Genomic DNA, 26,293 nt, shown 5'->3' with positions numbered 1-26,293 from the left:
ACATATGTCATCTGACTCAGGGCATGGCACCACTTCCACCTACTTCTGGGCCCAAGGCTTGTACTGGCAAGAAAATGTCCTCTATGACCTGATCTAGAAGAAACTGAGTGTGACCACCTTAAGACACTTTCTGTGTGGCTTATTTCCATGTAATAAGCTCCAGCAGCCTATTCCCAGGTAGGGCTTCCCACCCAAGGAAAGTCATCCTTATTGTCATTTTATTCCTGTACTACATTTAGGTGTTGAGATGTAAGCATGTGAGAACTGACAACGGAACTTTGAGCTTCCATTCTCAGTGTCACTGCCGGTGCTTTGCTCATGACTGGGGGTGGAGGGGTGGGGGAAGGAGTAGATCATCACCTGAAAGCTCTTAGGGAAGATGACCCCAAAGCCCAAGAACTTTCAGAGAGTTCATCTGTCCCTCCACCTGCCTACCAGTGGGGATACAGATGACCAGGAAGCCAAGTCTCTATATGGCCACGTGTCCCTTGATCTCTGCAAAGCCCCTATTTGTCTTCCACAGGTCCATGCTCAGCCCCACGCACAGCCCCTCCTATCCTAGCCCCAGGAATCATGCTATATGAGGACAATGTCTTGACCTTTTGATGACCTCTCATGACCAGCCTTCCCAGGTTCATCATTCCCCAAGTATTTGTTGAGTGCCTTCTCTGCCAGTCAACATGCTAGGCTCCAGGGGCACAGGATTAGAAAGGCACTATAACTTACCAGTTAGGAGTACCAGCTTTGGAGTATGACAGTTACAAATTCAAGTGTGGGCTCTGCTCATCATCTACAATATGATCTATTTCTCTCAGCTTCAGCCTTTTGTAGAATGGGAGAAATAATAGTCCCTACCTCACAGTGCACTCAGATCACTGAGTGCTGGTTTTAATTATCTCTGGAATTGGCTGCCAAATCCTGGCAGACTAGAGCTTAGGAGGGAGCACTAGGACCCTCATTTGACTCAGGGGGAAAGGGTAACAATCTTGGAAGCAAGGGCTTCAGGATTGAGCTCTAAAAATTGACCATGGAGTCTCCCACGCTCAGTTTCCAGAGCTAGCCAAATACGGGTGACCTCAATAAAGAAGGAAAAGGGTAAAGGCAAGGGAAATGCTTCAGATTCCCTATATGCTTTTGTAGATATTTTGGATGGCCCTGTGGGATGTGCATGGGGGGAGGAATGTAACCATAAAACCATCCCTGCACCTCCACCAGGTCCCAAGCCCAGGTGTGGCTTCAAGGATTGTTTCAACACCCTGAAACTGTTCTCCCTGCAGCTGTTGGATGTGTTTTGGGCAAAGGTCAATTTTCCCAGGGTCCTCTCCAGCCCCAGGGTAGAGAGAGACAAAAGATTTGCCTATTTCCACAGGAAATGCAGGGTTGGGGATGGGGTTTTGGCAGGTGGCTCAGGATTCCAGGGGTTTACCTTCTCTTGATCCCCTCTCTTGAAGCTTTAAAACAAGAGGACCCCTAGGGAGTGTGGCAGATTGAAAATTGTGCACTCAAAGAAATACATGTTCTTAATCTTAATCCATATTCCTGTGGGTTGGAACCTACTGTAAATAGGATCCTTTGAAGGTGATACTTTTAGTTACAGTGTGGCCAACTAAATCAGGATGGGTCTTGATCTGTTATTACAGGGTCAATTATAAGCAGAAGGAATTTAGACAGAGTGAGAGAAGGCAACACAGGAAGAAGCCAGGAGTCAAAGGAAGGCAGAACAGACACCAGGACAGAGAGATCGCCATGGCAGGAGGCAGGATGCAAACCAAGGAGCCCCAAGGACTGCAGCAAGCCAGCACCAGCACACTACAAATTTCAGGGGGAAAGCCTGGTCTCACCAACATCTTGATTTTGGACTTCTAACCTCTGAAACCGTGAGCTAATAAATGCTTGTTGTTAGTACTACGTGGCATAGCAGGATGGCAGACGAAGACAGGGAGCTGGGTCCCCTGCCACTGACAATGCCTGCCTGGCCAACCTTTTAGTCTAGAGTAGTCCCACCACCCCATCCTCCCACAGTTATACCCCTCAGGAAACCAGCAAAACCATCTCGTCGAAGACATTTATTTAATACGGAGGGGTGGGGTGGGGTATTGCTGTCTCTGTCAGTGTGTATGGGGGTGGTAAGGAGACAACCACAGGGACTTCTGCCCTGGAGTAAGAGGCTGTTCTGGCCCCAGGCTGGGGGGTGGGAGCAGACTGAGGGGACAGGGGAGGTGTGTAAGGGGGGGTACAGGGTGAAGCTCTGCACACATCCTTGGGACCACAGTCCAGGCCCAATCAGTCACCAAAGCAAGAACCGAATAAATAAAGTGCAACCGTGGGGTTGAGGGAGGGGAGTAGGGAGGGCATGGGGCACACCCATGCCCACAGCCCACATTCAGTGCTGCCAGGTCTGGCCTACCTCCCAGCCAGACCTTCATGTCCAATCACCCCTAGGTCCGTCCCTTCATGAGCCAGGCAGGGCCCCTGTGCAGCTACTGGAGGTAGCGATAGGCCTTAAAGCAGTGGTTGCCAGCATCGGCCACCACCACATGGCCATCCGAGGTCAGTGCCAGGCCCTGTGGGCCATACAGTGGCTCTGCAGATGTGTTGATATAAGACAGGAAGGAGCCAGAGCTGTCAAATACCTGGGGAAGGAGTGGAGATTGGGGGGAGGGGCAAGGCCAGGCAGAGGAGGGACAATGGGAAGGAGTGTGTGTGGGGCATGGCAGGAAGTTTCACCCCCACCCCATCCCTGGGTCTTACTCACCTGGATGCGGCTGTTGCCCCAGTCAGCCACGATGATGTTCCCATTGGAGTCCACAGCTACTCCCGTGGGGGCATTGAACTGCCCATTGCCCTCGCCGTGGGAGCCAAACTTGAAGAGGAACTCGCCATCGGCACTGTATACCTGGTGGGGCAAGGGGCTGGGGACCAGGCCTCAGGCAGAGGATAGGGACTTGGAAGAAGATGGGGTCACCCCCAGGACTGAGGACCCCCAGATCTGCAGCTATAACCCAGCCCTCCTTCCTAGGCTTTACATCCACGTATCCTACTGCCTACTAGACATCCCCAGCTGATGTCCTTTGGACACATCAAATCTAACAGCCCATCTTCCGTGGAAAAGCAGTTCTTCTGAGACCTCTTTCTCAGTGACTAGCACCATCAAGTTGGACACAAGTCATTCTTGACTCCACTTTCTCCTCTGTGTCATAGCAAAGGAATTAACACAACCCACTGAATCTATCTGAAATCCCTCTCTCAAATCTGTGCCTTAGCTATATACTGCCACTGCCTTTATCACAGTCCAGTTCCTCATCATTTCTCATTTGGATTACTGCTAAAGATTGATCTTCCTGCCTCAAGTCTTGCCTCCTCCAGTGCAGCAGGAAGAGGGATCTTTCTAAGACACATAGGATCATATCACTCCCCTACATGCAATCCCACACCGCTTAGGAAGAGCAACCCCTTAATATCACAGACAAGCCTCACCCTTGCCTTGCACCCTCCCCTCCTCAAACCCAGTATGACCACTTGTTACGCCATGGACACACCATAAGGAGAACCACACCTCCTAGTCTCGGCTCCTCCTTTGTCTCATATACTCTCCCCTTCTCTACCTTCTGGTGAATTTCCACTTGTTGTTTAGTTCTTTCTCAAACAGCCTCAACTGAGTAAAATCCTTCTCCATGTCCTCCAATAGTTCCCTCTACTTCTCAGTCACAGAATCTATCACATCATATTGTAAATTCCTGGTTATCTTTTTCTCTTCCTCCTAGACTACAGGCAGGAAGACAGGGAATGTGTCTGGTCTGCATGTCACAAATGTTTACTGCTTGAATGACTGAATGATCTAAGGGGTTAAAAAAAAAAAAACTTGTGGAAGAGGAATGGATGTTGAGAGAGAGGGAGGACACTGACCTTCACTGAATGGTTATGGAAATCCGTCACCACAATCTCATTCTTGTTGTTCACAGCTACAAAATGGGGCCCTGAAATTATAAAGGGGTCCCTAGGGAAGTAAGCTGAGGGGGTTGAGGAAAAGTATCTGGGATGATAAAGCTGAGGTGCTCAGAGAAGGGTGGGATGTCTGGGGTTGGGATAAGTGGGAAGTCTCTGGGATAATGAGGGTAGGATATAGGGAAGGGAGCATCACCAGGGACAAGACATGGAAGGGATCTTTAGAGATGGAGTATCCAGGGGAGTTCTATGGGACTGGGGTATCAGAATACATCTCTGAGCTGTCCCTCAATACCTGCAAAGTGGCGGTCAGTGGCTCCTCGGCCCCCAAAACGGCCAACCAGCTTGCCATTGGGCTGGAAGGTGAAGACGCAGCAAGACTTGTTGTCGACCACAATGATATGTCCATTCCGGTCCACAGCCACTCCTTTTGGGCCCATGAGGCGACCCGCTCCAATCTTGGTCTGGAGACAGGGGATAGCCTTAAGTGGCTTTTAGTGACTGGTGGGCGAGTAGTCTCAGCCTGGCACCAAAAGTGAACCTTGGGCTGGGGATGAACCTGAGAGCAGGAGGAGGCACGAGTGGACCCATCCAGGCCCTGACCACCAGGAGGCACCAGAATGGTCAGTGAATGGAGACAGTGAAGGGACAGCAGGTCTCTCACCTTGAACTTGCCCTCAGGGGAGAAGATGCTGACCCAACGGTTGTCGTAGTCTGCCACAATAATGTCTCCATTGGTGTCCACTGCCACACCTGTGGGACGCTGCAGCTGCCCAGGCGAGCGCCCCCGGACTCCAAAACGGAACTTGAACTGACCCTCATTGGAGAAAACCTGGAGCAGGGGAGCAAGGGAGGGAGCAGGAAGAGGGGAGAGACTGTGGGCACAGAGGGAAGGTGGCAGGATCCTGAGGAAAGAGACCCTCCCCCCCACCGCCTCACCAATTCATTCAGTCATTAAGTAGGCTCTGACTGACAGTGAGGGGACACGGGAGAATCAAACCGTGGCTGGCTTGGCGCAGACCTTTAGGGACATGCGGCAGAGGTATGCATGGGATTGTGAGAATCTTAAAGAGCTGAGGAGCAGGGGTCAGGAAGGTTACACAGAGAAGGGGCTACCTGAGCTAAGAGGCTGATAAGAATGCCAAGAAATGAACAGAAGTCTGCCCGTAAAGGAGGAGCAAAGACTTCTGAGCAGAGTAAACTGTATGAAAAAGACACAGAGTCTAGTCTGGGCAATGCCTGAGGACCTGTCTAGTATGACAGGATTGTAGAGAGCACCCAGGTGAACAAGAGAAGGAGTTATGTTTTTTCCTGGGTGTAACGGGGATTCACTAAAAATTTCTGGGCAGGAGAGTGACAAGATCAGATTTGCTTTCAGAAAGGGCAGTCTAACTGTGGAGAGGAGTCAAGGTTGGAAGTTAGCAGACTGGTCAGAGGAGATAGTGGTAGTCTAGGTGAGAAATGATGATGGCTTGGATGAGGGTAATTGGCTGGAGGGAAGTAGATGGACTCAAGAAATATATAGGACTTAGTAGCAGACTGGAAGGGGAGGTGAAGGGAGAGAAAGTGGATTAGTCCCAGGGATCAGCAGATCCAGCCATTCAACCTCAGCCTATGGGGTTGACAAGGCGACTTTCCTTCTAGACAGTGAATCCTTCAACCTCTAGCCCTCTCTTGGCTTCTCCTTAGCTGACCAACATGTCAGGCTCCTCATCCTAAAAGAACCTCCCTTAACCCTCCCTCCCTCTTAAGCTAAGTCTTCTTTTCCTTCACAGCCCAAACATTACTCATTGTATTAGTCTCCCACACTCTGATTGTTACAGGCTCTGGGGACACAAGATGAATCAGAGTCAGGACCAGCCTTGGAGAACTCAAGAAGTGTTACCACACTGCTGATCTGGTGGTGCCTTTCAGTCCCCCTACTTCAGGCCTACTTTTAGGCCTGTTTTGCCTCCCTGTCTGGCAGTGGGACCAGTTCAGACAGCCCTGGAAGCCTAAAAGACGGGGATGGCGTGGGGATGGAGAGCCTGGCCCACTCAGGAGGGAGCAAGTCTCCATCAGTGAGTGAGGCCCGAGGCCAGACATCACTCCAGCATTATCTACCTTGCCCTCACCTGGTGGAACTGTACAGCCTCTGGGTTCTGTCCTGGTCCCTTGTGGTAGGACAGAGCTTGCCAGGACCAGAAGGGAGGTTTGAGGCTCAACAATGATGAAGCTTTGGGGATTCCTGCTCTTCCCATCTTATCCTATCTAATCCCTTAAATCTGGCCAATTCTGACTCATCTTTCAATTCTCAGAATTTCCAGGTTACTTCTTCAAGAGAAGCCTTTCCTGACCAACCCCCAACCCCTGAATCAATACACACAGAGTTAGGTCTCTGTGATACACAGTTCATAACTCTCTTTATAACAATGATCACGTCTGCAACTAAAGAGCTGTTAAATATCTGTGTCCTGTTCTAAGGATGTTAGCTCCATGTGGGAAGGGACTGTGTCTTGTATTTGCCACTACATTTCCAGCACTAGTATAATAACTGGCACAGAACAGACTTTGAACAAATAAATGAATTTCTCAGCTCAATCTCAGAACACAACCAGACATCCCTACTTGGACGCCACACAGCTACCTCCAAGTCAATACATCCAAGAGTGAATTCATCACCTTAGACGCAGGCCTGCTCCTCTTGTGCCCCATTTCTGCGAATGGCAACACCATCCCCCCAGACCACCAAGTCCTGCCAATCTTGATCCCTCCCTCTCCCTCGACATCTGACGGCTCATCAAAACCCGCCATATGGGCTTTCTTAACATCCCGAGAATCTGCTGGTGCCCCAGTTTGGTCCTTATCATCTCTCTCTCATACGAAGGCAGCAATGAGAAGAAGCCCCAGGGAACTCAGAATCCAATGGGGGAGAGAGGTTAAAGCAAACAAAACAGAAATAAACTAAACCAATGATTCTGGTAAAGTATGATATGTGCTATAGCAAAAGGCTGGGGGACAACAGTGCGGCTGGACCTCGAAAACCTTATGCTAAGTGAAAGAAGCCAGACACAAAAGGTCACTTACTGTATTTCATCTATATAAAATGTCTAGAATAGGTAAATCCATAGGCAATGAGGATTGGTGGTTGTGAGGGGCTAGGGGTGAGAAGAATGGGAAGAAACTGCTTAATGAGTACAGAGTTTTTATTTTGGTAGTGATGGAAATAAGGTAGAACTAGATAGAGGGAGTGATGGCACACATTGTGAATGTACTAAATGCCACTGAATTGTTCACTGTAGAATGGTTAATTTTATGTCATGTAAATTTCAACTCAATAATTTTTAAAAAATTAGATTTAAAGAAAAGAAAGATAAAAGGAATTAAAAATTTTTTTAAAACATAGGCTGGGGAGCTCAAGGAAGAAAATGATTAATATTCTGCCTGAAGGAAATGAGGAAGCGTTCACAGAAGGGTTGAAAATTTCTCAACTAAAACAATTACAAATCAAACAACTGCAAATCAAACTCGTCCATTTAAAATCACAAAATATTTTTTTCTCTTCTGTCAGCTGACACTAGTTCAGCTCAATGAGAGGATCTATCTCAACCTCTACCAAAGAAGGCACCAAAGGGGGAAAAGTTCAAGAGGACCCCAATCCTCACTAACAAAGCAAGGGGGTCACAGCCCATCTGGGATCCCAACCCATAATAGGCATGAGGACCCCAGAGTGAGAGAAGCAGAAACTCAGTGTGATGGGTTGAAATGTACATACCCCAGAAAAGATCATGTTCTTTTAGTCCATTCCTGTGAGTATAAACCTATTGTAGGGGGGACCTTTTGATTAGCTTATTTCAACTGAGATGTGACCTATCCCATTCGAGGTGGGTCTTAATCCTCTTACTGGAGACCTTTATAAGAGGATAAAGGACACAAAAAAGTCCCAGAGAAGCTGAAAGAGGAAGTCACTGAAGCCAGAAGCTGAAAGCAATGAAACCCAGGAGAGAAGCACCAGCAGATGTCACCATGTGCCTCGCTATCTGAGAGAGGCACCTAAGCTCACTGGCAGCCGGTCTTCGGGGAAGGTCTCATCCTGTTGATGCCTTAATTTGGACAGTTTCACAGCCTTAGAACTGTCAACTTGTAGGCTAATAAATCCTCATTGTTAAAAGCCACTCCATTTCTGGTATATTGCATTTTGCCAGCTTTAGCTAACTAAAACACTCAGTTTTGGAATCTGAGAGCCAGACTCGTGGCAGCCATGAAGTTGGGGCACAGGTGGGAGGAGGAGGAGGAAGACTGTGTGCAGATGCAGGTGTTTGGTAGGGAGGGGGTGCTGCATCTGACCCTCCTCTCAATGCTCCACCCTGTTAACAATGGACAAGCACAGTCGCTCACTGGGAGAGAGGAAGCGTGGCACACATTTTTCTGGGTATGTGCACACCAGGGGAAAGTGTCCCAAAGCTCAGCTTCTGTACCAGGAAGCATCCTGGCATATGGGAGAGGAAAGGGTTTGAGGAAAGGGGAGGGTGTGACTGCAAGTGTAAGTAGGACCTCAGCACATGCCCTCTCTGCCCCCATTCCCTCCTCTCTGCTCTTAGAAATAGGGTAGGAATAAAGAGGGGCTGGACAGAACTGGAACAGGGCCCCAGAAGAGTTCCTGGTACCCTCAGCCTGTTAGGTGGAAAGCAGGGGCTGGGCAGGAGCTGACATGAGTTTTCCTAAGCACTGAGGAAATTTCCTGTGTTTCGACCATTGGCAGAGCTGGAGCCGTGACGGCGGTACTCAGGGCCAGGAAGAAGTTTAAATCTATGGATGGTGCAGCCAGATACAGAAAGACAAATATTGTCTGATTTCACTTACATGAAAGAACTAGAACATGCAAATTCATAGAGACAGAAAGTAGGTTACAGGTGGGGAGGAGAGGGACAGGAGTTAATGCTTAATGAGTGCAGAGTTTCTGTTCGGGGTGATGGAAAAGTTTTGTTAATGGATGATGGTAGCGCAAGCTGTGAATGCAATGAACTGTATACTTGAAAGAGGTTAAAACGGAAAATTTTATGTTGTTTATATGTTACCACAATAACATTTGCTTTTAAAAAATTATAGATGTTGTGAAGTAAGGGCCTCCAGGGAAGTTCTGCTAACTGATGAAATGTTTCCAAGAACTGAAATGCATAGTAGGTTAGCAACAATCAAAATTCAAAATTCCACAGCATTATCTACAAACCATTCACTATATGACCTCAGCTACCCAGACTCCTAATTTTAATCTACCTCCAGCCTCGCTGGGATCCCAACAACTCCATCCAGCAGTTTCCCACCTCCTGGCCTTTTCTTTTTACAGCCTCCACCTGGACAATGCTATTTTTAACATTAGGAGGCTCACTATGTGTCAGGCACTATACAGCATATCACTTAATCCTCCAGCAACCCTATGAGGTATTGTTTTCCTAATTTTACACATGATTTCATGACAGCTCAGAGAAGTCACATGACTTGTTAGTAAGTGGCAGAGCTGGGATTCAAGCCCAGGTGACTGGTTTCAGAGCCTGAACTTTTAACTACTGCCCTGTGTCCACCACACTGGTGCCTGCCATGCTAGGCTCTGGGCTCGCTACCATGAAGAAAGAGAGAAGAAGCCACGTTTCCTGACTTTAAGGGACTCTCAGTGCAGCAGAGACCAGGCCCATTCAGTGTGGCTGAGGCCTCAGTCAGGTGTGTGAGGTATAGGGAGGGGCACGGGCAGGACCATCTGTGAGGCAGTGCTGCAGCTTCTAGGCACTGAAAAGTACCCTCTTTTCACAAGATAACCCTATTTGACTGTCTAGCCAACCAGAGGTTTGCAGATGCCAGCAGCAGAAAACAGACATTCAGGAGCCAGGCAGTGATGTGGGAAGATAGCAGGAGAGGACAGAGCCTGTCTCCTGTGTACTTGGAGAAAAAGCAAGAAAGTAAACCAGCCCATGGCAAGCTCAAGTGGAGGTAGGGGGGTCCAAGAGCTGGCCTGAGCCACAGCCTGGAAGGTACAGTTGCAAGGCAGTCAATCCTCCTTCCTGACGGTGAAGATGCTGGTTACTATTGCTGCAGGCAGAGGTGGGGTAGGATGTGAGTGAGGGCGGTTAGGATTCATTGCTTTAATGTGTAGGGTTTCATCTTTCAGGAGGTGACTTGCACGCCCTGTTCCTTCAGGAGGCTGTAGTCTTAGAGCCCTTATTTTAGTGTTGGGGGGCAGTGGGACCGGGGCTTACCTGGATACATTGGTTGTTGCTGTCTGCGACCACTATGCGACCACTGCTAGCTGCTGACACACCCTGTAAATTGGTGAATTCGCCTTTCTCACGTCCACGGCTACCTGCGGGGAAGGGATGGCAAGAGAAATAAAAGAATTTACTGACCCCTGCCTGAGCGGGCCCCCACTTGGTCCTGTTCTCCCCACCCCACCCAGCAATACCAACGCGGAAGACGAGCTCGTCCTCAATAGGGTTGTCCTTCCGTTTGCCACCAGTGCTGTACATGGAGCTGGGCCTACGCACCGCCTTCTGTCGCACGTGGCTGCCCGGGCCACCGGGTGACTTGACGCGGCGCTTGACGTCGTCCGGGGATGGCGGCAGGTCCCCGGGACGCAAGGCACGAACGCGGAAGGGGCTGCCACGCACCGGCTGACCGTAGAGCAGCACAGAGAGCAGCAGCTCGCCTTCCGTGCGCGCCGTGTATACCAGCTCGTACGTGCCATTCTTGTGGTCCACCACTGGCACGGAAAGGCGCGTGCCGTCTGGGCCCGTGATCTCCGCGCGCAGCTCGGCGCTGCCTGTGCGCACCAACCGCCCATCCTTGTCTTTGGTAGTGACGGTGAGCGAGGCGGGCTGGCCCACCAGCGCCTGACGCAGGCCCTCGCCCGTGGCCACCGTCTCGTGTGCGGTGGCGCTCGTGGTGAGCAGTGCGCCCAGATTGAGCACCGATCGCCGCAGCCCGTCGACTTCGAGGACCAGTTCCAGCTGCGCGTTCTCGTGGGGCCGCTCGGGGAAGGCCTGCGCAGCCAGCGCCGCCAGCCGCTCTCGCATGTGCTTGCGCACAAGCAGCACCTCAGGCGCGGAGCCCAGGCGCAGGGCCTGCTCCGCGAAGCTGCAGCTACTGCCGATGTGTTCCTGACCCTGGCGCAGTGTGTCTAACTGGGTCTGCAGCACCTGAGGGGGTGGGGATACGAGAGAGCTGGGGGGCGGACTGGCCCAGAGGGAGCCTCTGTGATCCCTGATGAGCCTGAAGTGCTGTGGCATTTAAGAGATACAAGAGGGTGGGTGGGGATAAGGGACAGGGGTGCCTGCAGCACCGATGCCAGAAAGCAGAAAGTACAGATCGAGGAAAGGGGAGCACAGGTGGGAAACGGCCAGTCCATGAGGGAACAGTCACAGGGCAGGGTGAATGGAGGGACACACCTTCTGCTTGGCCCCACAGATGGCCTCCAAGTCGCTGACCAGAGCCTGCTTGCGCTGCTGTAATGCTTGCTCCAGGTCCTCAAAGGCTGCACTGATCTGGGCCAGGGCTTCTGCCTTGCGTTCCTGAAGCTGTTGGCTGATGCCCCCCACTAAGGCGATAGCTGCAGACAGCTGTGGCAGTCTGGGGAGGGGAAGCATCTCACACGGGGGTTGCTGGAGGGTGCCCTCACCAAACCATCCTTTCTCCCTGGAATCCCTGCCCTCCCAGGAATGCCCTACCTGGGACCTCCCTGCCTTCCCGGAGACTTGTCTCTGCCCTCCCCAGACCCGTTCTCGCCGTTCCCCGGGATTTTTCCCCTGACCCTGTTGAGACATGATCCTGATGGCCCTGCTAGCCGGGGGCTCCACCTGACGCCTACCGGCCGCGCACCGCCTCAAGCTGGCGCTGCAGGGCCGCCTTGTGCTGCTCCACCACGTCCCTCAGCAATACGGTGCCGTGCTCTCGGTGCTCCCCTGCGCGACACTCGCCACACATAGCTGTCTCACAGGCCTCACAGTAAAACTCCATCGTCTGGCGGGGCAAGCACACCAGTCAGGCAACAGCTATACACCGAACTCTTCAAACCCCGCCCCCCCCATCTGCCCTCTTGTCCCTGACTTTCCAGGTGCTCCCTCTACCTGGACCACTCATACAGAGTAAGACTAACACCCTCTCACCCACAGATACTGCCTCCCCCACACCTCCCCTCCCCCTCCCACCCCAAGTCCTGGCCTCACTGGGCCTAGCTTGGGCCCACCTTGCCTTCATGGTTGGGGCAGGAGAGGGGGCGGCCAGCCACTGCGCTGAGGGGGTGGGGGTCCTCAGGGTCGTGGGCCCCATCAGATGCCTGCTGCATGGCCTCCATGAGGCTGCTGATGAAGAAGTTGTTCTGCAGTGCCGAGACACCTTGCTCAGGGAGGATGGACGTCTGCCGACACACTGGACAGGACAGTGTCAGGCTCTGGGCAGGAATGTAGTTCTGGAGGCATCTGGCCAGGGAGGTGGGGGAGTCAAGAGGAGGGGAGGGGATGGAGTGGGAACAGTACACCCTTCCCCATACCTCCCCTGGCATGTGCAACCCCCTCCTCACAGGTGTGCTGTTACACTTCATTTTGACACCTCTCTAATTAACACAAACATTCATCCCACCAGCGGGTGTCAAAAGCCTCATCTCACAACTGAATAGAAACACATCGCTGAGCTCTCTCAGAAGAGCAGATATATCTGCATTCCTCATGGTATGCATAAACACGGGTTCACCTTTCGTAGGTTTTTACAAACCTTGATCACAGAAAATGTACGACTAGGCTCCCCTTCATTAATTCATTAAACACTTACCGCCTGCTCATGCCAGATTTGTGCCAAGCTTTGGAGACACAGAAATAAGACACGGTATCTGCCCTTAAAATACTTCCAGTCTACAGAGATGAAATGTTCCAGAAACAGAGTTTAGAGAAGTGAATAGTGTAATGATTAAGGGGATGGGTTCTGGAGCTAGGCTGCCTTGGTTCAATCCCCGATGAGCCATCTATTACACTGCATGACCCTGGACAAGTTTCTTAACTTTTATGGGTCAAGTATTCCTCCTCTGTAAGTTGGCGACAATACAGATTTTATAGGTTGTTGGAGAATTAAATATCATGTGTTTAGGGCATTATATAAGTCATTGGTATTATTTATTATTAATATAGGAAATACAGTAAATGCAGTGATAAAGACGTCAAAGAAGGTGCATCTAGCCCAGCTTGGGTGGAGAGAGTGACCAGGAAAGGCTTCATGAGGTGATAGAGGCTAAGTCTTCATGGATAACTAATTGTTAGCCTGATCAAAGAAAGGTGCAGGGAGAGCAGGAAGGGTATTCCAGATATGGAAGGTGCAAGAAATAGCATAGAGTTAGCAGGAAACTATAAGCAATCTCTGTGGCTAGATGAGGTCCATGGCAAGAAATGGAAGGAGAAGTCTGGAGACGGAGGCAGAGGCCAGCTCGTGGGGGACCTCATGTGCTATGCACATCAAGGAGCTTAGAAGTTATCTCTACAGCAATGGGGAGCTGCAGGAGAGTGGCATGACCAAGTTTACATTTCATAAAGCTCCTCCTCACTGCTGCTATGTGGAGGGTGAATTTAAAGGAGATAAGATAGCAGACAGGAGCGGTGGCATCATCATCATTATCCAGTCACCATTAGTTAGGTGCTTGTATGCCAGGTGATATGCTTTGTGTTTCATATTTATTCTCAACCATCCTATGAGGTGGTGAAGAATCTCTCCTTTTCACAGGTAAGGAAACAGGCTCAGGAAGGGTAAGTAATCCAAGGTAACAGAGCTGGATTCAAATCCAAGGCAAAGGTGCAGAGGACCTGATGTAGATAGTAGAACACAGATCTCAATGTCAGGACACAGTTGAGAAATATTTGAGGTACGACCAGTGGGGGGGTGTTGTCTCATTAGATATGGGGAGTGAGAGAGATGAGTCTTGTTTCACTCCCAGATTCCTAGCTCAGATGACTGAGTGGATGGTGGTGGAATAGGTTATAGGGGAATTCAACCTTGTCCTAGTTGAGTTACCATAACATCTAGGGGACATCTAGGTAGATGATACCAGTAGACACTTGAGAGAGAAGGCAGGCTAGAGAGAGAGGTGGGGTGCCATCAGCATTTAAACGGTCTTTGTAGCCATGGGAGAGGCTGAGATCAGAGCACTCAGCAAACACTGACCAAGGAGAGTGAAGAGGAACAGGCAGAGGTAGGAGGAGAGACAGTGTCAGGGAAGCAAAGTGAGTAGCACATTTCTAGAAGGAAGGAAAGAATAGTCATCAGTGTCAAAAGTGGCTGAGGAGTCAAGTTGGGGAAGGACTGGAAAATGCCCATTGAATTTGGCGATGTGAGGGCACATTTGTCTATAAGGAAAACAGAATCAGATGGGGGGAGAGAAAGCTTGCCAGTAGCAAAGTGAAGACTGAATAGGAGGTTGGAAGTATGAATGAGAAGGGGGTTGAGGGTTTGGATGGTGGCTAGAGGGGGACAAGGGGCAAAGGAGAGTCTACCTGTTTGTTTTAAATGGGCACCTTGACATGTTTATAAATTGAGAAGTAAGCAGCAGAGAGGGAGAGGTGGAAGAGATTAGAAGTCCAAAGGGATAGGTCTTCATGATGGGGGGAGTGGGTCAGCTTGGTCTGAAGAGGAAAAGAGGCCCCTGTCCTTTGAATAAAAGAAAGGGGGAATGAGGTAGAGGTGGATGTAGATGAGTACAAGGTGCCAAGTTAGAGAGAGGGTGCCTGCCTTACCTCAGGCAAGCTCAGTGCTGAGAGTGAAGGAGGAAGGATTCCAGCGAATGGTGAAGGATGAGATAAGTCGCTGACAGGAGGGAGAGTGGAAGTTGACCAGAAACAGATGCCAGGACTGAAGGCAGCTGTGTTTGGAGACCATCAATTTGTGAAGGGAAGATCTGCATTTGTGCAAACTCTCCCATATCCTCAGTCTCTTCTCAACATTCCCTACGCCTTCTGATCGTAATTAATTTTTATTTATTTAGCAAACATAATGTGCTAGGCACTATTCTAAGTGCTTCACAAACATTAACTTATTTAACTGTGATGTAGTTTTTCTCTGCAGCCCTCCTAAGTAGAGAGTTTTGTTCTCATACTCCACATTCCTTAGGGCCAGAAGGTGGGGCTGAGTTCTTGCTCCCAAATGAACACTTCTAAACTATTCTTCTTCAGCTCTTTTAAAGCTCATGCCTTCTACCTACAGCTTTCCTCCTTGTTAATGTCTCCTCTAACCTAATGGTCATTCTCCCATTCACTGAAGTCTTTCTCCTGGCTCACTCTCTACTTCTATTACCACCAACCTCACCCCCACACACGTGCCATCATTCTCAGTGGCGCTGACATCTGCAAGGTGACCCATCCACCGTCATGATTTATTAAGGAGACCTCATCCCAATGACCATTTCCTCCCCTGCACCTCAGCTGTCCACTCCCATGCCCCACCACCACCACCCCGATATCATCACCTGCCACCACATCAACTCTGAACTCTGCATTTCAGCCATTCCATTCTGTGGCCCTGCAGCTCTCTTCTCAGCTCACTGAATCTAGTTTTCCTGCAAAACACCTTCTAATTCGTCTAGACCACCTCTTTGTTCATCATACCAGGTTCACTACAATGGCTTCCTAAACTTCCTACAATGGTTTCCACTCTTACTTCTCTGCAGTCCATTCTCCATACAACAGCCAGAGTGAGCTTTCTAAAAACCTAATTTATATCACATTATTTTGCTGCTTAAAAAAAATTCCTCCAATGGTTTCCCATTGCATTTAGAATAAAATCTAAATGCTTTCCTAGAACCTACAAGCTCCCCTATGAACTGCCCCTGACTCTCCTTCCACTTTCCTCCTCCCTTACTACTCTCCAGGCACACTGGTTTCTTTTCTGGTCTCTGAACATGCCACATTTATTCCTTCCTAAGGTCTTTGCAACTTAAGGTTTTCCCATTGCCTGGAGCAATCTTCATATATCTGTCTTCTCATCTTGAGGTCTCAGGTCAAATGGTGCCTCCTCAGGTAAGCCCTCCCTGATGACTCTACATAGAGTAGCCCCTGGCCCACCCACCCCCACTTACTCCCTCTCTTTCTTACAAAACAGCACAAGCTGCAACTCTTGTTTGCTTGCTTATTGTCAGTCACTGCCCTCTAGAGCAAAAGCTCTTTGAGAGCAACAACCAATAGATAAGTGAATGAGCAGTAGGTAAGAGTGAAGGCTCTGCAGTCAAACCTGGATTCACACCTAAGCTGTTTACTTGCTCTGTAAACTTTGAAACTTCTTTAATTACTTATTTACTCTGAATCTCTTAGTTTCCTCCTCTCTAAAATGGGGATAATAAGATATCTCTTGTGAGGACTGAGTAAATTAATATATGAAAATCACTTAGCCAATCCCTGGCAAATAGTAAGCAATCAATAAATGGTAGCTATTGTTATTATAATTTCCCAGGCACTGATTTTCTCCAGGAGTGTTTAGTAACCTGAGTGTAGGAGAAAGGTGACAAGACATGCAATTACAGCTCTGATGCAGGACAGAGGTTCTGCTGGCTGAGTTTTACAAAGGATAAAGGTGTGAAGGAATTGTGGGGGCCAGTCAGATAGTCTAGCATTCCAGAAAGAAAGGAAGGCCAGGATGGGGTTGGTGGCTGGGAGAAGAAGGAGCAGTTGAGGTGGCTAGATGTCTACCTCAAGTCAGCTGATGTAGCAGGAGTGGAGTATTGGGGTTTTTGAGCACAGAGTGGGTATTATTATAGTTGATGACAAAATCCAGGGCACGGTTGAGGACAGTGTGACTGAGAGTAGAGGAGGTCACTTGGGAATGAAACAGTCAAGAACCAACAGGTATCAGTAGGTAGTGAAATCACCCGGTATGATGGAAGAATCTGGAATGGGCAGGAGGGCTGAGACTGTTCCCAAAGTAAATGGGGGTAGGGTGATAAGAAGTTAGAGATCAATAGCAACGCTGAAGGGGAGAGGGTAGTAGAGCTGGAATCTCAAAAAGCATGCCTGGAAGCACCATCACTGGGGCACGTCAGGTTTCAGTAAAGCCAGGAGGCAAAGGGATGGCCTGGATGAAGACTGTTGAGAAAAGCCAGGACCAGGGCTCCCGAGACAGAGTAATGAGGGATGAGGGTCCCAGAAAGAATACCGTCTAAATACAAATGGGATCATGCATAAAACCCTGCAAAGGCTTCACGTAAAGACAAAATTCCTTAACAGGTCTACAGCGCCCCATGTCATCTGGCCTCCACCTCTCTTTCTAGCTTTGTCCCATGTCCTTCTCAATCACACTCACTCTGCTTCAGCCTCACTGGGCTTCTTCTAGGCCTTTTTACCTGACACATTCCTTCAAGGCATGTGGCCTTTTCAGATGCTCTTCCTTCTGCATAGAATGCTTTTCCCACCCCCTTTCCCTAGCTAACTTCTATTTATCCTCTGGATCTTACCCCAAGGGCCACTTCCTCAGGGAAGCCTTCCCTGATTCCCTGGACTGGAACAGATCCCATCTGCTAAGCTCTCATAGCACATGAGCCTTTATTTACAGTACTTATTTAAGGGTGCAATATTACATTTATCTGTATTTGATTACTGTTAAATATTACATTTATCTGATTATTTGATTACTATCTTTCTCCTTTACTATACTGTTCCTTAAAAGCAAGATCATATCTGGTCTTGCTTATCACTGCATACTCAATGCCTGGGGCAGACAGACTCATAGTAACTACTCAGCAAATAAGTACTTGTTGAATGAATGAATAATGGATAGAAGCCTAGAGGACTGGAGGAGTTGCCTTTCACTCAGTGCCTGAGGATGACAATGAGGATGAGCAGGGAAGGACAACCTTGGCTTCAAATATCTTCCCATTGGTTGCAAACTCTTCTGGTGTCAGAGCTGGTTGAGGGTCCCAGCACTGTCAGATTTCTCTGGTGGTGTCAAGGGCTGCCCTGGGGTCTGGGAAGAGGCAGAGAAGGTCCTATTCTGGGCAGAGAGCATAGCCCAGTGTTAGGAGCTTCTGACCTTCTCACAGGTACATGTATCCACACCCTCATCTCCTGAAGGTGAGGGTTCCACTACACCCCTCATGTGTGTGCACAAGTGTCCCTCACCTCTTAAAGTTTTACACACACCTCTCCACTCCCCTCTCCTGGGGGCAGGTCTCCATCCCTCCCCTCACCTCTCACAGAAGGTGTGCAGGCAAGGTAGGACCTTGGGGCACCGGTACCGATCCAGGCAGATGCTGCACACCAGGAACTGCTTGTCCATTGGCTGGACCTCTGGGCCAGGGCTGTCCTCCCTCTTCGCCATGGTGCCCACAGGTGGCTCCTGCCACTCACACCTGCCTGAATATGGAGAGATGGTCAGCTCCGGGGAAGCCAGCCCTCCCCACCCAATCCCCACCACTCTTATTCCCTGTAGAGAACTGGCCTCCGTTTCTTTCCTGCCAAGCGCAGGACAGGTCACTGAGTTGGCAGAGTGGGAGCAGGTGGCTTGGGGACCCCCCAGGCAAGGTGCTCTGTTAAGAGCAGAAGCTTAAGCTTAGACTGGGTTTCAAACCTGACTCAGCCCCTCACCACCTATGTAGATGATTCACACAAGCTCTTTGAGCATTAATTTCCTAATTTGTAAGATGGGAACAGTAATCTCTACCTTGAATATTTGTTCTGAGAATTTGAAATAGTTTATGTTGAGTGCCTGGTACAGGGATGCCTTTTTAGACACACCCTCATCTCCTCTGCCTCCCTCAAATCCTCTCCAGGACACCTTTTCCTGCTGGAGTGACTCTCCTCTGAGTATCTGCAGCCCTGATATCCATGCTCTGAGCCATCTCTCAGCACACCTGCCTGGGATTTCAGTATCCAGGTCTTGTGAGTCTTGCCCCCCAAATATCTCAAATTTATCCCCTTATCTCCAATAGCTACTATCCCTAGTCCCCGGCTCAGGCCGCCATCAGTTCTCTCCTAGAACACAGCAATTGCCTCCTAACTGGTTTCCTTGTCTGTTCACCTGCACTTCTCATCCATCCCCCTCTCAGCTAGATTTAATTTTGTCCCTGTTTAAATTTCTTCAGTGGCTGTCCATTGTTCAGATGACAAAATTCAAACTCCTTAAATTGGCCAACAAAGCTTAGCTTCCTCTGGTCCCTACCTTCCTCTATAATCTCATCTCTCATGATTCTATGATCAATCACACTGGTCTCCTTTCAGTTCCTGGAAAGCTCCTTGTTCTCTTTTGCTTATGGGCAGTCATATATCGTGCTCCCTCTTCCTGGGATCCTCTTCTTGCACCCCCCTTTGCCTGGCTGACTCCTACTTATCCTTCAGGTCTCTACCTAAATGTCACTTCCTCTAGAAGGTCTTCCCTGATTTCCCTAAGACTGGGTGGGTGCTCCTCCTCTGTGTACCTAGGCATCCTGTATTTCCTTCTTCCTAGCCAATATCACAGAATACTATAATTTTCTTGTTACCTGTCTGCTTTCTCCATTGCATGGAGAATCCTTGAAAGCAGAAATTATATTTACCTTTTTTATTCCTAGCACTTAGTACAAAGCCCAAAATAAGAACTGATAAATATATTTATTGAATTCCTTCAGTAATGAGACAAATATATAAGTGCCTGTCTTGTACAGGGGACAGAGTGAACAAAACAGAAATCGTCACCATCCTTGTGTTGAGGAGGTGGTGACGGATATTTTAAAAGTCTATAAACAATAAGTATACAATTATAAATTGAAAAAAAAAGTGCTATGAAGGTGAAAAAGATGCTATCAAAAAGAAGGTGATTGATCAGGTGATCAGAGAAGCACTCTCCAAGCAGGTAACTTTTAAGCAGAACTCTGAGGGATGGGAGACATGGTGAAGATGAGCATGGGTACTGGGGAGCAAGGAAGGCAAATCCTTCTAGGCTGCAGGAACAGCATAAATGGAGGGTCTTAGGCCAAGGGCTCATGTGAGAACACAAAAGGATAGTGCCATTGGTACAAAGTGAATAAAAGGCAAGAGATGTGATCAAGAAGGACCTTGTAGGCTGTGTTAAAAATATGGATTTTATTCTAAGTTGGGGAAAAAAAAAACATGATGCAATTTACAAAAGATCAAAAAGCTACCTTGGTGGCTAAGAGGACTGACAAGGAACAAGAATGGAAACAGGGAGAAAAGTTAGAAGGATACCACAGTCTCAGGTGAAATAACATGGGTTTTAACAGAGCTATAGGCAAAAAGGTGGACTGATTTAAGACATATTCATGAGGTAGAATCAAAAGGATATCATGATGGATTGGATGTGAGAGGGAAAAAGGAATGTTGAGAATGACTCCCCCATTTCCCACTTAAGCAAATGGTGGGCCGTGCACAGGGTGGGCAAAAGCTGAGAGGAGCTGATTTGGGGCATTCTGTTTTAGGCAGTCTAAGGTGTCTATATGTCAAGTAAGGGAATGATGTCAAGTAAGGAATAAAATATTGGAATCACTGGCATATTAGTGGCACATAAAGCAACAAGGATGGATGCGACTTTCTAGGGACAGACAGTGGAGAGTGATAAAAACAGAGCTCAGCATAAAGGAGGGAGCCAGCAAAGGCAACTGAAGAGAAGAACCCAGAGGCACGGGAGGAAAACCAAGAAGTGTGGGACTAAGGAAATCAAGGGAAGGGAGTGATTCAGGAGGGAGGGGTGAAATAAGATGACTAAAGAGTGTCTGCCAGATTTGGTTCTGGTGGAGTAGAGGCAGAAGCCAGGCTGGAGTGACTAAAGAATGAAAAGGAGATGAAGACGTGAACATAGTGGGTGCAGAAAATTCATGAGAGAAATTTTGACTCAGAAGGGAAGCAGAAAAATAACTGGATTACTTTAAAAAAAGGCAATGACCAGGACCAGGTTGCCTCTCTCCATGTCAGTTAGACACACCATGAGCCTCTCTGAAGACAATGAATGAGAAGACACATGAAGTGGGCCAGTCCGCCTTCTCCAGGTTTACAGAGAGGCAGGAGAGGGGCTGGGGAATGTGCCCTCACCCTATGTTTGTGTGAGGGTGGGCTTGGGTAGGGTGAATGCCTGACAGCATCTTTTCCCTATGTGGGCACTGGGATCCTAAGGTTTTCTTTCCAGATATGAGGAGTTCTGGATCTGGAGACAATACCAGGCCAAAATAGCAGGAAGGAGGACAGATTGAGGGTTGGGGGAAGGAATGGGAGGCAAGGGCTGGGCTAAAGCTTCCGTCTGGTGAGGGGGTGGGGGGGGGGCAGGAAAAGATAGGAGTGATCTGCCTGGCCCTGACAGGGCAGTTGAATGTCAGGCTCCACCTCTCTCCAAGCCCAAGAGGCTCTCCCAGCTTGTCACACAGGGGCGGAGCTTGGGCAACATCCAAGGACCGGCAGCTCCTCTCTCTCTTCCCCTTCCTGCTTCAGTTCCCCACCCAGATTTACTGGACATGAGCCACTGAGACCATAACGCAGTCTGAATCTCTAAGATTCCCTTCTCTTGGGCTCCTATTCCTATCTCACTTATCTCACTGTGCACTAGAGATCTGCCCTAAGGTCCTATAGGCAGCGGTTTAAGTAGACTATTTATTACAGCAGACACTTGGAAAGTGTTGGACTCAGAACAGAAATTTCACCCTCCTTCCTCAGGCTGCCTCCTGCCATTCCTGCGTCTCTTTATGGCTCAGTTCTAAAGGCACCTCATTTTCTCATTCGGCATTCACTGGATACCTCTGCTCAGCCTGGGAATACAAAGATGAATAGTCACAGCTCAGCCTTCATGGATTCCGCAATCTAATAAACAGATTATTGACTGCAATGCAATGTGGTGAGTGCTATGATAGGGATGCACAGATTGCTCCAGGAGCACAGAGAAGGCCACCTAACTAACCCAGATGTGGGGCAGAAGTGGGTATGAAGGTTGGAGGTTGAGAGTTCTCCTGAAGATAGTGACATTCAATCTGAGAGCTACAGGATGAGTAAGTGTTAGAGAGAGCATGGTGCCTTCTGCATCAGCGGGCTGGATCACACAGAGTGATAGGAGAGGGCTAAGAAACGAGACAGGGAGGTTGGTAGGAGCTTCATCCTGCAATGCCTTGTTGCCCTAATTGAGGACAAGCTAAGGGCTTTACACTTTATCAAAAGAGCAAAGGGAAGCTATGGGGGTGGGGGGTGAGGGGTAGTTAAGTATGGGGAGACAAGAAAAAATTTTTGACTGCTATTTGGAAAGTAGTTTAGAGGGATCAAGAGAAGAAAGTTAACAGACTGTCATGATATTCCAGAGGGGAGATAACAGTGGCCTTGACTAGGAGAGAGCAAAAGAGGAGGTCTAGAAAAATAGATTTCATAAGGAAGAATCATCGGAACTTGGTGACTGGTTGAATTTGTGTGAAGGGTTGGGGAGAAAAAGGAATCAGGGATGAGTCCAGTTTTCTAGCTTGGAAATGCTGGAAGAGGAACATTTTAATGACAGGGTGATAAGTACAGTGTTTCATATGATGAAACTGAGATGCCTTTGGGACATTCAAATGGAGTGGTCCAGCTGGCAGCTGGAAAGCTAAGCTGGAGCCTGGGAAAGAGGTTTGACCTGGAGATATGGATTTGAGAGCTTTTGGAATAAAGATGGCACCTAAAGCAATGGAAGTGGATGACATCACCCAGTGAGAGTGTAAGGTGAGAAAGAAATGCCTGTGACTGAGCCCTTACAGTTGAGGAAACTCAACCTTTAAGAAATAGGCCTAGGAAGCAAAGCCTGAAAAGAAGATTTAGATGGTGTGGCCAAAGAGGGAGGAGAAGCAGGAAAGAGAGATGTCATGAAGGCCAAAGGACAAGAGATTTCCATGGACAACGGAGTGATCTTCATTGTGAAATGCTGCAGAGAGGCCCCATGATCTAAAGATCCCCAAAAGCAGTCATTAACTTCAGGGAGTGTGGTTTCCATGGACTGGAAGAGAAGAAACCAGGACCAGGGGACTGAGGAGGAAGTAGACTGTGAGCAAATGAGGCCAGCCAATGCTGACTCCACTAGATCATTTACATCTGCAAGGGATGTGTGTCAAGGCTTTTTGGGTTTCTCCAAATTCTCAAATACCATCTAATTTTCTCCCATGACTTCTTCCTGTCACTTCATGAGATTCCCAGCTGTGAGAGGAGGTGACAAAGGCATTATCGGAAGTGGATGTGAAAGGTCATTTTGGGCTCATTGCTAAAATGACTCACTTTGAAGCGTGTTTGATCATTTGAGACCTCAGCAAAATGACAAATGACTGCAGGTTACAGATTTTGGGGTTCCTCTAGAGCTGATAAAGCATTGGATGAGGAAAGTCCTCAAAGTCAAGGAACTCTTTCAATAAGATTGGTAGTGAAGGGAAGTGATGAAATTCACAGAACAATCTCTGCCATAGTAAGTAGGTGAATAACCATTCAATTAGCCGATCAACCTATCAATCAATCAAACTCCCCTGGGCACACTCTGGGCCAAGCTCTTTAACTGGAAACTAGAGACAAAAAGCTGAATCAGATGCAGCCCCTACCTTTTGCAAGTTCTTAGCCCAATGTGGGAAACAGACATGGAAATACATAACTACCATGTGATAAGTGCCATGTTATTGGCATATTCAAAATGCTATGGCAGCAAAGGGAGGAAGAACCTAACTCGGAAAGTGGTGGAAGAGAATAAAGAAGGTTTCCAGAGAAGGGACATCTGAGCTGGGCCTTGAGAGACAATAGGAGTTTGACAGATATATTGGGAAAACAATGAGTAAAGGAACAGAAACATGAAAAATTGGGAAAGACTGACCAATTGGGCAAGAGAGCAAGGCTCAAATGGGCAGAGGCTGTACTCGATGCATTTACGAGTCACTTGATGTAGGCTCTCTGCTTGCCCTTCTGACTGCTTCTCCATTTCCCATTCCTTAAATGTTAGTTCCACAGGGCTTGTTCTTGGGTTTTTCTTCCTGTCACTTTTCACACGCTGCCTGGCAATCACATCACCTCCGATGGCTTCAGTTACCATCCTATTTCTAATGACTCCCCAAATCTTATCTCTGGTGGAAGACTCTTCTGAACCCCAAACCCATATATCTAACTGCATTTTGGACATTTCTACCTGGATAATGCATAAGGACTGGTCCAAAACTGAATTCATTAGCCCTTAACCTACTCTTCCTCCTGTGTTTCCCATCTCAAGAAAATGCACTGCCATCCACTTAATCACACCAGCCAGAATCCTGGGAGTCTTTTCAATTCCTCACGTTATTTTACCTTTCAGATACAAACTATGACTGTATTCTTGATTAGGCTTCTAAAATGTGTTTAGGTTTAAAGCTCAGGAGATCTAGGAACTAGTTCTGACTCTGACACTAACTTCACTAACTCAAGGTGAGGCTCCTAACTTGTAAATTGGGGCTAGAGTGGGGTCTTCTTGTTTCCAAAATCTGAGATTCCCTAAGTTCCCTTCCAGCCAAGGGCCCCTACAGATTGCAGTATGTGCCCACAATTAATCTCATCTTGTACTTACCTTGACAATTTGATTGCTAGCTTCTACCATAAGACTAGGTATGCTGAAAGGTGATTACAGTCATCCCAGCTCCCTCCCACAATAAATGTTTGCTGCATTTAAGTCACTCCCTCTGAGTACCCTCTATTTTAGCCATATGGCTTTGTTTTTCTGCACACAGGGCCCTTGTTAAAGCTGTTCTTTCAGCAAGAAAACCACTGTCCCCTATGTGGCTGAGGCAGTACCTGGCATGCAAAAGGTGCTCAGCATATATTGGTGACAGGAGAGCCTTGTTTAAGTCTCTGCAGTTCCCTCTCACCAGAGAGAAAGGCAAAAGGAAAGGCAACAAGACAAGTGAACCAAGTTCCAAGGAGGGAGACCTTCACGTAACATAAGGAAGCTTTCCCACAGCAGAAGGGAGTAAGTGCTCTGTCAATGGAGGCATGTAAGCCAAGAAAGGCAGGGCACCTGCTCTGACTCCAGTTCTACAGGGGAATCAAAGCCCTGATCAAGGGATGAATGGACACTGGCATGCCAGACATAATGGCAGAGGGAGATCTGTGAAGAGGACCTCTGCACCTGTTATGACCTCCTAGATCTGATCTTCCCACTGGGGCCAGTCCTGGGCTTCTGCTGTCCACATCAGAGACCTCTGCACCAGGAACATGCCCAGGACCTGCCTTTAGCACCTCCCTGGGGTGCAGCCTGCCCCTCCAACCTGCAACCATCTGTCCCTGCAGGTTTGAAGGCCAGGATCTGAAGCCAAGTCCAGGAGGGAGGAAGGCCAGAACCAGGGAGGGACATGGGGTCCTGCTGGCTGGGCCCAGGCTGCAGGGGAACCAGAGGGGTCTTTTCCTACCATTAGCAGCCTCCGAACGAGGCTTTCTGCCCAGTAAGTGGTGCTAGGGATGGAAAGAGTGCTCTCCCACCTGCCTGGTGGGTCTCTGGGTCTCCGAGCTGGGTGGAGGAGGAAGCAAGGGGTGGAAATGTCTGCACTAGGGAGAAAGGAGCCCTTCAGACAAGTGGGGCCACAAGATTCCAGAGTCCCACTCAGGAGCCCCACCCCACCCCCCACCCTAAGTCTCAGCGTTCAGCACCCTCCGCCAACACACACAAGCTCCCAAGCCCCGCGCTCCTCCAAGGAACCATCACCCATCCACCCGCGCCTCCCCCCTCAAACATGGACCTCACGTGAGCAGCCACAGCCCGAAGAATCCCCCCGCTGATCCCATGGACATGGACACGCCTCACGTGGATAGAGACAGGCACAGCTTTTGAAAAGCATCCGCGCCCCCACCCACAGACACTAGGACAGACACACGTTCGCTCGGACACGGACCGGGATCCGGGCAGAAAGGGATACAAACACACCCCTGGGGCCCGCCCGTCGCACTCACCGCGACGGAGGAGGATGGGAGAGCCAAGGCCTGGACTGCGGCCACTCTGAGGGGCCAGCCGCGCTGCCCCCACTGCCACAGCCCGTCCGCCCGGCCCTGTCCGCGGCGCCGCCCCACGTCCCGCGCCTCCGCCTGTCCCCGCGCCGCCGCCGCCGCCGCGGGACCCGCCGCACAGGCCGGAGGGAGGGGCCGGGGCGGGGCTGCGGACCGGCCGGGGGAGGGGGCGGCTCAAATGCTGAAGACTCACCCACGCCCCGCCCGCTGCCGCGGAGGCCCCGCCCACCACCACCACCACCACCACCACCAGCACCCGCTTCCCCCTCCCGCCTGCGGCTCCTGCGGGCGCTGCCTCCGCTATCCGGCTGCGGAGCCCGTGAACCGGATCCCGGATCCCGGAACCCGGATCCCTGCCTGCTACCTCTGGCTCCCGAGGGCTCCAAGGGATCGGGCGGTGTAGCTGGGCTCAGGGACTGGGAAGC

General features: G+C 49.3%; 1 protein-coding gene across 1 annotated transcript; it reads right to left on the bottom strand.

Annotated features, from left to right (window-relative positions):
• Positions 1 to 2,051: 2,051 nt before the first annotated feature.
• On the bottom strand, positions 2,052 to 25,954 carry TRIM3 (tripartite motif containing 3). Its single transcript, XM_037840192.1, has 12 exons — positions 25,815 to 25,954; positions 18,122 to 18,287; positions 12,158 to 12,389; positions 11,780 to 11,931; positions 11,361 to 11,541; positions 10,379 to 11,111; positions 10,176 to 10,279; positions 4,610 to 4,777; positions 4,241 to 4,409; positions 3,907 to 3,977; positions 2,756 to 2,896; positions 2,052 to 2,633 (listed from the first exon to the last, which is right to left on the bottom strand). Exons 2-12 carry the CDS (start codon positions 18,250 to 18,252, stop codon positions 2,481 to 2,483), a joined length of 2,235 nt encoding a protein of 744 aa, XP_037696120.1. The 5' UTR covers positions 18,253 to 18,287; positions 25,815 to 25,954; the 3' UTR covers positions 2,052 to 2,480.
• Positions 25,955 to 26,293: the final 339 nt, after the last annotated feature.

This window comes from Choloepus didactylus, chromosome 6 (genome assembly GCF_015220235.1).
Source record: "Choloepus didactylus isolate mChoDid1 chromosome 6, mChoDid1.pri, whole genome shotgun sequence".
Taxonomy (NCBI): Eukaryota; Metazoa; Chordata; class Mammalia; order Pilosa; family Megalonychidae; genus Choloepus; species Choloepus didactylus.
The sequence above is the reverse complement of the archived record's forward strand: the minus strand, read 5'-3'. Positions and strand labels throughout refer to the sequence as shown.